Source organism: Pipistrellus kuhlii, unplaced genomic scaffold (genome assembly GCF_014108245.1).
Source record: "Pipistrellus kuhlii isolate mPipKuh1 unplaced genomic scaffold, mPipKuh1.p scaffold_m20_p_12, whole genome shotgun sequence".
Lineage (NCBI taxonomy): Eukaryota > Metazoa > Chordata > Mammalia > Chiroptera > Vespertilionidae > Pipistrellus > Pipistrellus kuhlii.
This window is the reverse complement of record NW_023425427.1, coordinates 28,441,653-28,454,493: the sequence shown is the minus strand read 5'-3', so window position 1 is coordinate 28,454,493 and position 12,841 is coordinate 28,441,653. Positions and strand designations below refer to the sequence as shown.

The following is a 12,841-nucleotide window of genomic DNA, read 5'->3' as shown; positions in this document are numbered from 1 at the left end:
GATAAAACCCTAGAATGAAAGGGATTTAAAACTAGGCAGGCAAACATGTACAGAGTGGGATGGAGCCAGATTTGCTTTGAATAGGATCAGTTTTGTTTTATTTCACACAAAAGTTCCAAATACAGCCCCTTTGACCTGCATACTCCATCCCTAAATGGCAAAGTAAACATTCATGAAAATTTAATGGCAAGGAAATTAGTACCTTCTTATGTTTCAGACTGTGAAATGGCACCAGGGAGCGCCTTCAGCGACAGGCAGACGTGTGTGGATGTGCTGGGCCACACCTGTAACATTTGTCTCTTCAACCTGCCATCCTTCTCCAGGTCATTCGGGGGCTGAGGCACTCTGACAGGACACCCCCAGGATGCCGCCCAAGAAAGGTATTTCAAATAAAGACCTGTTGTAGAATATCCTACCTTTCTTAGAGATTGGACACTGAGAAGACTTTTCACAATTTTTGTTCCCTCTTTGGGGCTTTTCCTTGTGTGTGTGTGTGTGTGTGTGTGTGTGTGTGTGTGTGTGTGTGTGTTTGTGAGTTTCTTAAGAAATTGGGAAGGGTTTAATATTTCTTCAACTTCTTTTCCTTAATGCACCTATGGTTTCACCAAAATACACTGAGATTCCAGTGCAGCAACTCAAATTTGGGGTTCAGTCCATAACAGTGTCCTACCCTGAGATTGGTGTGTGGGACAGCTTGGTGAAGGAGACCTGCTTTGCTTTCGTTTGTGGATTAAATACAGTCTGGATTAAGTAAAGTTGAAAAGGAGAGGAAAGAGGATTAAGGCAGAGCAAGTGAAGAAAAGAGACATAAAAACCTATTTTTTGCTCTTTATTCTCTTTTCTTACCTTCTTTTGATTAAGTATTTTTAAATTCCATCCTGTCTCCACTATTGGTATGTTAGGATATATTTTTTTGTTGTTGTTATTCCATCTTTAACTTATTGAACTCAACATCCAAGTAATGATACACTACTTTACATATATTTTAAGAATGTTACAATAGTATAATTTTTTCTCCCTCCCGTCCTTTGTGTTATTGCTCTTACATATTTTAATCCCTCATATATTTTAAAATCTACCATTTATCATTATTTTTGCTTTAAATATTCATATATCTTTAAAATAAAGATAAAAAGGCTCATTTTTATTTACCAATATATTATCTTTTCCAGTGTTTTTTCTTCATATTTTAGATCCAAATTTCTATCTGGTATCATTTTTCTTCTGCCTGAATAACTTCCTTTAATATTTCAAGTAATACAGGTTTGCTGGCAATGAATTTACTCAAATTTTGTATGTTTGAGAGAGTCTTTACCTTAATTTTGAAAGACTTTTTTGATGGAAATATATATATATATATATATACACACACACACACACACACACACACACACACACACACACATGTATTTTTTATGGAAATAGAAATACACACACACACACACACACACACACACACATATATATATTTCCTTTCAGTGCTTTAGAGGTTTCTCTTTTTATAGTTTCTGATGAAAAGTTTGATCAGTCTTTGTGTCACTTTGCTCTGGCTGCTTTTAAGGTATTCTCAGAATTACTGTGTGTTTGTTTGTCTTTTTAGCAATTTGTTTATGCTGTGCCTCGACATAGTTTTACTCGTCTCTTTTCTCTTTAGAATTTGCAGTGCTTCCTGGATCTTGGGCTTATAGTTGCTATCAAATGTAAAACAATTTTGGCCATAATTTTCTCATTTTTTTCTGATTTCTTCTCTGGGACTCCAATTACATATATTTCAGACTATTTAATATCATCCCACAGGCCACAGATGTGCTTTCATTTTTTAAAAAGATCTTGTTTTCCCTCTGTTTTGATTTGGACTATACCTATGTCTTTGAGTTTGGGGCTCTTTTCTTCATCAATGTCTAATTTATTGTTCACCCCATCTGGTATATTTCTCATTTCAGACGCTGTATTTTTCCTTTCTAGGATTTGAATTACATTTTTAAAATATATACTTTTCTTATGATGTTCTTAAGCATATGGAATGTATTTATAATAGCTGTTTATTGTTAATTCCATCATCTGTCATTTCTGTATTTGTTTCTATTGATTCATGAATTGCTCTCCTGGTTGTGAGGCATTATTTTTCCTTCTTTTTTCCTTACCTGGTAAACTTTTTTATTCATTATTGGTAATGTTGAATTTTACATTTTTGGGTTCTGGATTATTTTTGTCTTTTTAAATACATTGTTGGATAATTTTCTGGGATGCAGTTCAGTTACTTTTAATTAGCTGGATGTTTTTGAGTGTTGCTGTTAAACTTTGTTAAGGTGAGTTCAGCACAGGGTTAATTTGGCCTAGGCAGTAACCTTCTAAGGACTCTAACCGATGCTCCATGGATAAGGAGGTCTCTCCTCTCTGACTGGTGGCAAACTGGAACTCCTGACTCTTGTGAGCTCCAGAAACTCTCCTGCCCACTCCTCTCTCATGGTTCTTTCCTTGGCTGTGTAGTCACCACATATGTAGGCACATGTCAGTACTCAGCCCCAAAGGGTTTTTCTGTAGATCTCCAGGGCTTTTTTCTTGGTAGCTCCTTTCTTTTTCGTTATTTCACAACACAAATTATGCATTCGGCTCCCTAAAACCAGAACAGTGTCTCCTCATCTCAGTGAGACCTAAAGCCTCCATTTGGATTCCCTTTCCCTGTGTTACAACCTAGAAACTCTCAGGAAAAACTGATCAGGCAATGTCAGTGCTAATTGCATTTGCTTTCCTTTCAGAGATCACTGTCTTGTGCTGTCTATTGCACAATGTCTAAAAAGAGACATTAAACGTATTTTATCTGACTTTCTAGTTGCTTAAAGTAAGAGAGTTAATGTATTTCTAGTTACTTCACTATGGCTAGAAGCTAAATTCCAATATTATGTTTATAGTATGCTTGGGCTTAATTATTTGATTCCGTTTATTCATCATAGCTTTTAGGTAATGTTAGCAGATAAATGAGAATATCTACAAACATATTTTTATACTTTGGAGTAGTTCTCACAGACCTGGCTTTTAGGCAGTGATACAGATTTTTAGTATCTGGATTCCTCATGCCAATATTCATATATATTGAGTTTATCCATGTGGAATATTATAATGGGAAAAGAAAAATGAATTCTTCTTCCTCTTCTGGCTGTTGTATGAGGAAAATCAATTTCCATCAATGTAGAGATTCATATTTACCAGTACTGTTATTAAATTATCCTCTTATCTCCCTGGGTTTGAACAAGCTATGTATCTTTTATGCATTTAACACAATACTTATTGAATACAACATAAAGTATAACAAATACTCCTTGACTTGAAAAAGCTCATAAGCTATTTGGGGAAATGAGACAAAATACATAGAAAATGTTAAAATGTAGTATTAGACCATAATGAGAAGGATAGTTGAGTGCAGGATATGAAGTGTGAATTGAATTGTAGAGGCAATATACACTATGTACTTTTTTTCATTTCCAACTAGTTAATCTTTTTCTATGGCTCTCTAGTGAACATTCTTCAATTTATCTAGATCATTCCTTAGATGTAGAGCTGAAACATTCAGTGGATATAAATCTGAACAGATATGAGTATGTTTGGATGATTATATCAACTTTCTGACTGCTATACTTCTGTTTTTGCATTACAAACCTGTTCTTGCTCTTATCACTACACCATGTCCTTATCTCTTGGCAGTGTGGAAAGTGGGACAAATGCTGGGATCATGCAGACCCAGGTTTGAATTCTTTCTTCACTTCTTGCAGGCATTAGATCTTGAATGGGTATGCTAAGGGCAATTTGGTTAAAGATAACATATTGCAACTTAGCGAGCCTAAAGCTAAAATAAAGCTAGAGGTGGCATCCACTCATAGAATCCAAAAGCAAGAATGAAGTTGAATCTCAAGCTCAGCTAGACCTGGAGACTAAAGCACTATAGCAAACCCAGAAAACTGTCTTTGTTTCTTACTTCTATAAATCTGCTTCATTCTTTCTGGCTCCCTGTGACTTTCTCTCTTTTATAAACAGGTTAAGGAGAAGCTAAGAGTGGCTAAAGCTTTCATTTCTCAGCTATGTGGATGAATAAACGTGTGTGTGTGTGTGTGTGTGTGTGTGTGTGTGTGTGTGTGTGTGTGTTTTGCTTTTAATCAGGGCACAGTTCATAGAAAATAGAGAGAGGCTGGTAGAAAAGTTCCCATAAAAGCAGATTAATTGGGATAATAAAGTGATAGTTGTTCACTAGAACTAATAATTCCATCTCTTTTAGACTAACTTACTTATATGCACAAAATCCTCCACAAATTCGAATTCTCTTCTCCCTTTCTTCCTCTTTGTTATAGACAATGTTTTTGCTAAGTTATATAATATGCATTACCTGAAAATAGGAATATGTGTTGATTTGAAATATTATTGAATTATTGAAAACAGCTTATATTTTCATAACTTATCCATACATTCCTCTTGAGCCAAGTAGATGCAGTGGAAAGTATCAGGGATTGGGTGATTTTGGTAATTGTTCACCCAAGAAGGTTGTTTTCAGGGATGAGGATTGTACAGCTACAGAAGCTGCCTGTGGGGTGAATTATATAAGGAAGTTTAGCAAAAGACCCTCAGTGGAATGCATTAACCAAGTTAACAACCAAAGTGTGAGAGTTTCCTCAGTGCAAAAGAGATGGCTCTGAAGAATGTACAAAACTTTCCCATGAGATGAACCACAATAAGGCATGGTGGTCACCCAGTATGAGCAAAAATGCTTAACTTTTTGCCCTTCCAATACTCATTTTACTATTCTATTTCATGCATGAACTGGAAACCACATACTGAGTGGAGGAGGCATAAATCAAAAGAAATGGTCGAAAAGATGCCTTCAATTCCCTCTTCTACTTCAGTCTCCATGACCAGGTTCTTGGCAGGAGTAAAAAGGAGATGCTTTGAATAGGATATAAGACTGAAGTCTTAATTTATATTGAACTGTATATTTTAATATTTTAATACCAGAAAATGAATATGAATTATCAAGGTGATATGGTTCTTATAACTGTAAATGACCAGAAGGCTACAGGATCTGCCTAAAATGTTATCTAGGGCTGGGGAAGTGAAATCTGATGGAGCCTGATTAAAGGTAGCATTTGTTTACCCTTTCCACAGAGGATCACTTATTGAAGTGAACTGTAATTATAGTTAGCAGGGCATATAATATATTTTGATATAAATATCCAGTTCTTCCTATAAAGAGAACTGGTTAGAACCTTAAAGCAGGACAGCTAAGGAATTTTTTATAGGGTAGTATGGCTCATCCACTATCTGTGTGCTCCATTCTGTTCCTGGTCTAATCTTAGCTGGGATCTCTATTTGTGATTACGGAGCCTTAATTACCTATGGCAGAGAGTTCACAGTCTTTGCTTTCTAACTCTGAGAATGACTTCATGATGCTACACAAGTCTTTTTCTATTCCTGAGGTGTAATGGTCTCTTAATTCTCATGTCTGTTCTTTCCCCTTGAGGGGAGGGTTGTCTACAACCTTCCTGTCTAGTTTGAAGAGGTCTTTCTGCCCCCTATATAGTAATGCTAGTTTTTTGCTTGAAGTCAAAACTGAAAATGTGTTCCCCATGTATGTAACATCATAACATTTCCTAGGTAATAAAGAATTAAACAGCCTTCCCAATAACAATAGTTGATTTTTTTTTCTGTTTCTGTTTCACTTTTTTTTTCACCTCACAGCCAATATTGTGTGCAAATTAAGCCTTTACATATGGTGATTTTGTGAAATGGAATTCCCTATTTCAAATATATTTCCTTTGCATTGAACTTACTGAATTTCATTCTAGTCAATTTTCCAGTTCTTAAACATCTGGCTTTTGAGAGGCAATGACTAATACATGGCATCTTCGTCCACCCCTTACTCTGTCTGTCTTTGAAAATATGTTTTTGATTCAAGCAAGAAAAGGTTTCCTGCTTTTGTGCTTTTGCTCCACCTCTCCAATAAATAGTTTTAGAATTATAGAATTTCTCTGACTCCACACAAAAGTTTCTTATAGATACACTAGAGACCCTGTGCATGAATTCCTGCATGGGTAGGGTGGGGGGGTGTCTTGGGGATTGGACCCCAGCTCATGCCCACAGCCTTGCAGCCCTGTAGCCCTACCTGGCATCCTGCTGTGGCCCGGCACCACCCCTCACCTGCTTTACCATCCTGCCGCAGCCCACTCTTGTAGGGGCCCTTTGGGGCTGGCAGCGCCTCTACTGCTGCCTGCTGCCAGCACTGCATCACTGACACCCATCATGTTCTGTGCCGCCCTCTGGTGGTCAGCACATGTTATAGCAAGCGGTTGAACTCCTGGTCAAACAATTTGCATATTAGGCTTTTATTATATAGGATATTGGTAATACTAAACTTCCACTGGATACTTAGAAAATAAATATATTCTAGTTTTTAATATCTTCATGGTGAGGTTCTTCCTGAAAAACATATCCTGGACCCTCCAGGAGATGCTTGAAAGTTCCATTCAAAATTATGAAGTAGTTCAATTTGTAAAGCATAATATGCTAATTAGACCAGACATCCTTCCAGACGACCTCCTAGAAAAAACTGGGCTGTGAAGGAAGCCTGGGTCATGGGTGTCTGCCAGTGGCTGAAAGCAACCTCAGGTTCTGCGTTCCAGAGGGAAGCTGGTGCTGGCAGCCGGGGGAAGGAAGGCCTACTCCTGCATGAATTTTATGCATCGGGCCTCTAGTATTATAATACATACCATCATGATCTAGGATCTAGTAGTCTAAAGCTCTCTGTCTTCCAGTTTTCATTCTAGCCTGCTTTCATCAGGTATCTGCGTGGAAAATGTTATGTGATTTTTACACTGGAATGTAAATTATGTGTAGTTGAAAGTGTGCTTTTCAGCCCAGCCTATGTGGCTCAGTGGTTGAACATTGACTTCTGAACCAGGAGGTCACGGTTCAATTTCTGGTCAGGGCACATGCCAAAGTTGTGGGCTTGATCCCCAGTGTGGGTATGCAGGAGGCCAATCAGTGATTCTATCTCATCATTGATGTTTCTTTCTCTCTCCCCTTCTCTCTAAAATCAATAAAAATATATTTTTTAAAAAAGAAAGTATACTTTTCAGTTTTCTAGCCCTGGCTCATATTTTTTCAGATCTTGTCTAATTCCTAGAGTACCATTCCATTGTGTCTTTTCCTTTATCAGAAGGCTTACATGGTTTGCATTGCTGCCATGCAACATTTAGATTCTCCAAACTGGTATGTCATGGCTTTCTGCCATTTGAATCTAGTCTTCCTTTGAACTCATATTTAATCTGTTTGACCTACTTCATTCCCTGCATGCTGAGCACATGCTCCAACCTCTACATTTTCTTTTATTGAAGTAGTCACTTTAGTCTCTTTCAATCTTTGCTTATCAACACTCTGCCTATCTTTAAGGCTCAATTGATTACCACCTCCTCTTTGATGCTTTCTGGTTTTCCTCAGCAAGATTCTATTTCTTCCTCTTTATACTTTCTTTGGCATTAAGTCTGCAACATTTACATGTCACTTTTCAAGTGCTTTGGAGTGACGATGTTATTTATGTCCCTAATACGGGTAGTGATCAGTTTTTTCCAGCCCAAATATTGAGACACTTGGCCAAATCATTTCCCCCCAATTTGTGAGTTTCTTTACATAGTTAAAAACTTTCATAATAAAATTTTGTTTTGTAACATTTTGTTTTCAAATTCACAAGAGTGGAAAAGTCCAAGGATTAGGTGAGCTTGTTGTAGTCAACTGGCTACTTGCTATGCTGATGGATGGTTTGTGTCTGCTGGCTAGCACATTTTTGCCCTAAAGGGGAACCAGAGTACAATGCAAATGTTGTTTGCAGAGCCCATAATCAGAACTGAAATAGGTTGATAGACTTGAAGGATGTTTCAGTTAGGTCTGATGGAGCAGTCCAGATTTGCCAACAGGAAGAAAATATGGGAATGACTTATCTTGTCCAAATCTGGATCTCTTTTACTAGATGACATTTGTCCTGCCTCTTTTGGAAACTTTGTATGTGTCAGAGCTCATCTTTCATGTTTTGATGCTTAATAGCACTCAAAGGTTTTGTTTTAATGACATGAAAGAAAGCATATTCACTTAATAAGCTATATATTCCACAATTGGCTACTTTTAAAATAAGGAAACATAAAAAATTATAATAACAGATCATAGCTAGAAAAATATTTTTAATCAGGATTCTTCTAGAAATTTCAGGTCATATCGTGTCACTGATTATACTGGGAAATGTGGGAAAGCAGGGATGTGGCTAATTTTTAATACCAAATATCCTCACAAGAAGGATGGACTTAGGTTTTATAGGACACCTTCTGAGACCTGCTTTTTGATGGATATAAGAAGAGGCAGTTCTAGTCTAGGGTTCGACTCCTTGTTCTTAATTCTGCTTTGGGAGGTGTCAGACATGGAGGTTGGCCTCTGGTATTGTTTTCCTTGGTAGGTTATAGGACACCAAAGGGAGAACTTCAGAAAGTATGTTTTTAGACTTCATGACTTATTTAGATAGATTGCTATTGAAAGTGATACAAAGATATTTCAAGCATAGAATATCACATCCAGGGTGCTTTACACTGCATTCAAATAACCTGGGGTGAGATGTGTGGAAGCATCTGCAAACTGCAATGGACCACTGCAAACTTCTCTTTTGGAATCCACAAGTCTGGCAACTGGTGGCTCACGTAGTGGGTTAAGAGACCTGACTGGCATCATACCACCTTGGTTTAGAGACTTGGAGATTAATCTTCAGTAGTTTGCTTCCTTTACACCTGTTTAGATTTTTGTTCCCTAATAAATATTTCTCCTGGTCCATGTCTAGATGTAGGTGAGAGTGTTCAATACATGTGTGCTATCAGCACCGACTGGTAGGAGGGAAAATTATCCCATTCAGGGGTGAGTGATATTAACTTTCTCTATGAAGAAGAATGACTTGCATAATGGGATTTTGGCTCCCAGCCTTAATTGTTTCACTATCCCTTGCAGTCGCATCTCCTCCGGATGGAGGACGCTTGGGATATGTGACGTGCAGAGGTGCCAGCTGCATGAATGCTCTAGTGAGAAGATGGCAAATTAATATATCAGAAATTTTAAGAGGAAAGATTTACAATAGCTCCATTTAAAAGTACTTTGGTATTGAGAGGTATGAGAGATGCAGTTGAGGAAAATATAGAATCTTCTCTAACAAAATTAGGGAGGAGCCCTGAAGAAGCATCCTAATCTCTTTGGCCTTTGGCAAGTGTCTGTTCCGCCTGTGCCTTCTTCCTGGTGACTTTGCTCATGATCTTTCTTCCTCTTGGAAAAGATTTCTATAAGTCAAAGGCCCCAAAGCTTGAGAAAATGGAGCAAGTATGAGACTGGAAGGTATTGGTAATATTCTTATTGTTAATTCGTTCATTCATTCACTCATTCATGCTTCAAATATTTACTAAATTCTTACTTTTTGCCAGGCCCTAAGGATAGATTTGAAGAAGAGCAACAAAGCTCTTTTCTTCCTGGAACGTACTTGCTTGTGGGAAAAATAAAGAGTGGATCAATTAACAAATAACTAGATAACCTGATGCTGTGTGGTGATGGTGCTGTGAAGAAAATTAAAGCAGGCAAGAAAATTAATGGTAATTGGTAGTGGTCGCCCCCCCCTCCCCCATGCACCCCATCCCCCAATCTGGCTGCTTTTGCATCCTCAGTGAGGTGGGAGTGACAAAGGGAACTTCCAGGGTTGCTTTCAGGTTAGGGCAGTTTCTACCCATAGTTTCACCTCTGCCTTTACCTGGAATGTCTGACCCCTAGATTCTGAAGTGTAAATCAGATCATTCCTCTTCATTCCCACTACATTCACTATAAAAATATACATGCACTATTACATTCCTTTGCTTAGGTAAACCGGACACCTCTTTTTTTTTCTTTTTCTCATGTTTGCAGTCTTGTAGACAGCTTTCATCTGCTGATGTTCCCTCTTTGCAGATGTATACGTTTTAAAATTCTTTTACTACCCTGTGTAGTTGGATCATGGTAAATACTGAAGACAAACATCTATATACAATTCACCATATTTAAATGAATTTATTCATTAATAACACAGCCATCACTGTTTTCTTCTGTGGGCCCTGTGCATTTTTAATCCTTTGTAATTTTTTAATTGTTTATGAGTAACATGGTCATGTAACAGCATCTATTGTTTTAAATTCACCTCCACCCTCACTTTCCCCAGTGGAGTTGTCCTTCCCCTCCACCAATTCTACTCTCTTGTTAGAGATTCAATTTAATTCTCAGAGTTGTCCAGAGGAGCCTCCAGTAATTTGTCAATTACAGTTGAGGTTTCCCTACCCAGTAACAGTTCCTGCAGAGGTTTCTGCTGTATCTTTCTTGTCTCTCTCTCCAGTTTTGTGGGTTGCAGTTTGCCCAGTGACCTCAGTTCTCAGACAGATCTAAGAAGAGCTGTTGATTTTCGGTTTGTTCAGCTTTATTCCTGTTGTTAGGATGAAATTGATGACTTCCAAGATCCTACACCTGGAGACTCAGTTGAAGTATGTCTCTTTTGTGCTGCTTACTCTGATCATTTCCACTCTGGGATATCTCCTTTCAGCTCCTATGCTTGACATTAAATATCAGGTAATCAAATATATTCCTCCTTACACCAAATGTTTTATATGTGCGTAGCTTGTCTTCTAGCAAGACTGAGAACCCCTGGAATGAAAAGGAAGTATCTTATTTGCTTTATGGGTCCTCAGGTGTCATTAGATTAATATAGATTTGAATGCCTTTTATATATCAGAAACTGCCACACGTATTTTATTGATTTAATTATCACGACATTCCTCTGAGATTATTTGTTTCCATGATTTATTGAAATGGGAGCTAATGCTCAGAGAGGTTAAAAAGGTGACTGTGGTCACACCTTTTGAGTGGCAGAGCTAGGATTTGAACTCATATCTGATTGATTCTAAGAATGAGACAATGCTCCTTCAACTAAGCTGTACAGTCCTTTTTAGTGCTTTGTTTGCCTTCATAGACACTAAGTATATTCTTATTGGAATCAATTAATGGATAAATATCATAACCACCTTTTACTACTGATCTCTTCTTTATAAAATAAGGATCATGTCAGGAGCTTTACCTAAGAATAAAATAGTCAACTGAGGTTTCTTAATTTGGCAACTAAGACAAAGTAGAGTTAATTGACTAACACCCTCTCTCATCACTTCTCTTTAAACATCCAGAATGTTCCAGAAGCATTTTCCTGAGCTCTATTACAAGCTGGAACATTTTAGCCACTGCTAAAGAAAGCACTATTAACATTTTATGAGTTGGCTTCTTTCTTCCTACCACTGTGGGAATCAAATGTTTTTTGCTAAATACTGATTGCTCTGTTCCTGTTTCTTTTTTTTACTTTTTTTCCCCCTCATGATGTTTTAGAATTCAGGCCTTCTTTGTAGAGACATGGGATATGTTTTATAATTGCAAGGGTAAGCACAGAAGAGTTTGCATGAGGTCTTACAAGACATAGCTAAGTAGTAACTTCTGACTTTTTGTAGCTTTTCCTCAGAATTTCTCCTCACTCTTTGTCTTTCTAAATGTCATTCTTTTCAAACAAAACCAAAAACACAACTTTGTATTTTTAAAGATAATATACACTTACTATAATCATTTGGAAATGCAGAAAAAGACTAAAGAAGAAGGAAATAACTTCTTACAATCTCATCATTTAGATATGACTTAAAATTTTGGCTCATTTCATCTCAGTCTATCTTCCTCTTTGTTTGCGTCCGTAAGGCATTTATTTTAGACATCTTATATCCAAAATACATAGTCTATAAAATCATTATAAGATCACTTGGGAGGGGGGTTGTCCCTCAGCCCAGTCTGCACCCTCTTCAATCTGGGACCCCTCAGGGAATGTCCGACTGTTTTATCACAATCCAGGACTGCTGGCTTTCAACTGCTCGCCTGTCTGCCAACTTGATCACTCCCTAAGCCCTCCCCTGCCAGCCTGATAAATGCCTAACTGCTCCCCTGCTGGCCTGATTGCCCCTAACTGCCCTCCCCTACAGGCCTGGTCACCACCAACTGTCTTCCCCTGCAGACCTAGTCCCTCCCAACTGCCCTCCCCTGCTGGCCTGATGGCCCATAATTGCCCTCCCCTGCTGGCCATTTTGTGGCAGCCATCTTTTGTCCACATGGGGCGGCCATCTTTAACCTCAGGGGATGGCCATCTTGTGTTGTAGTGATGGTCAATTTGCATATTACCTCATTATTACATGGGATTGATTGAACAAGCACCATTGAGCATCTGCTATGTTAAAGCTTTGTGAGAGGTGCCTCCATTCATTTTGTGTTTATCACATTTTGACCATGTAGCAATTGAAGCTGATGGTGGAAACCTGAATTTGGATCTAAGTTTATGTCCTATGTCAGACACACTGTGTTGCTAAGTTGCTTTCATTAATCATTGTTGATTTTGTAGCAGAGACTTTTGCACCTTTCCAGTGAACTTTTATAATGCTGGTGTGAAAACAGATGGAAATAGAAGACTAAGATTTAAATCTTGGGTTTGCCATTTATTGGCTGGGTGATCTTTGCCAAATTGTTTGAACAATTTATATCCAGAGTTTATTTGATAGGATAAAAGAATTGAACTAGAACATATTGATCTTTATTTTAAAATATATTTTTATTGGTTTCAGAGAGGAAGAGAGAGGGAGAGAGATAGAAACATCAATAATGAGAAAGAATCATTGATCAGCTGCTTCCTGCATACCCCCTACTGCGGATCAAGTCTGCAGCCCAGGCATGTGCCCTTCAC

The 12,841-nt window shown here is 37.9% G+C and overlaps 1 protein-coding gene across 1 annotated transcript in view; it reads left to right on the top strand.

The window, feature by feature from the left end:
- Window positions 1-222: 222 nt before the first annotated feature.
- Window positions 223-12,841, top strand: part of TMC1 (transmembrane channel like 1) — a 113,064-nt gene continuing 100,445 nt past the window's right edge. Inside the window, exon 1 of the mRNA XM_036433796.2 lies at window positions 223-380. Coding sequence (XP_036289689.1) covers window positions 365-380 — 16 coding nt within the window. The 5' untranslated portion in view covers window positions 223-364. The remainder of the gene's footprint in view (window positions 381-12,841) is intronic.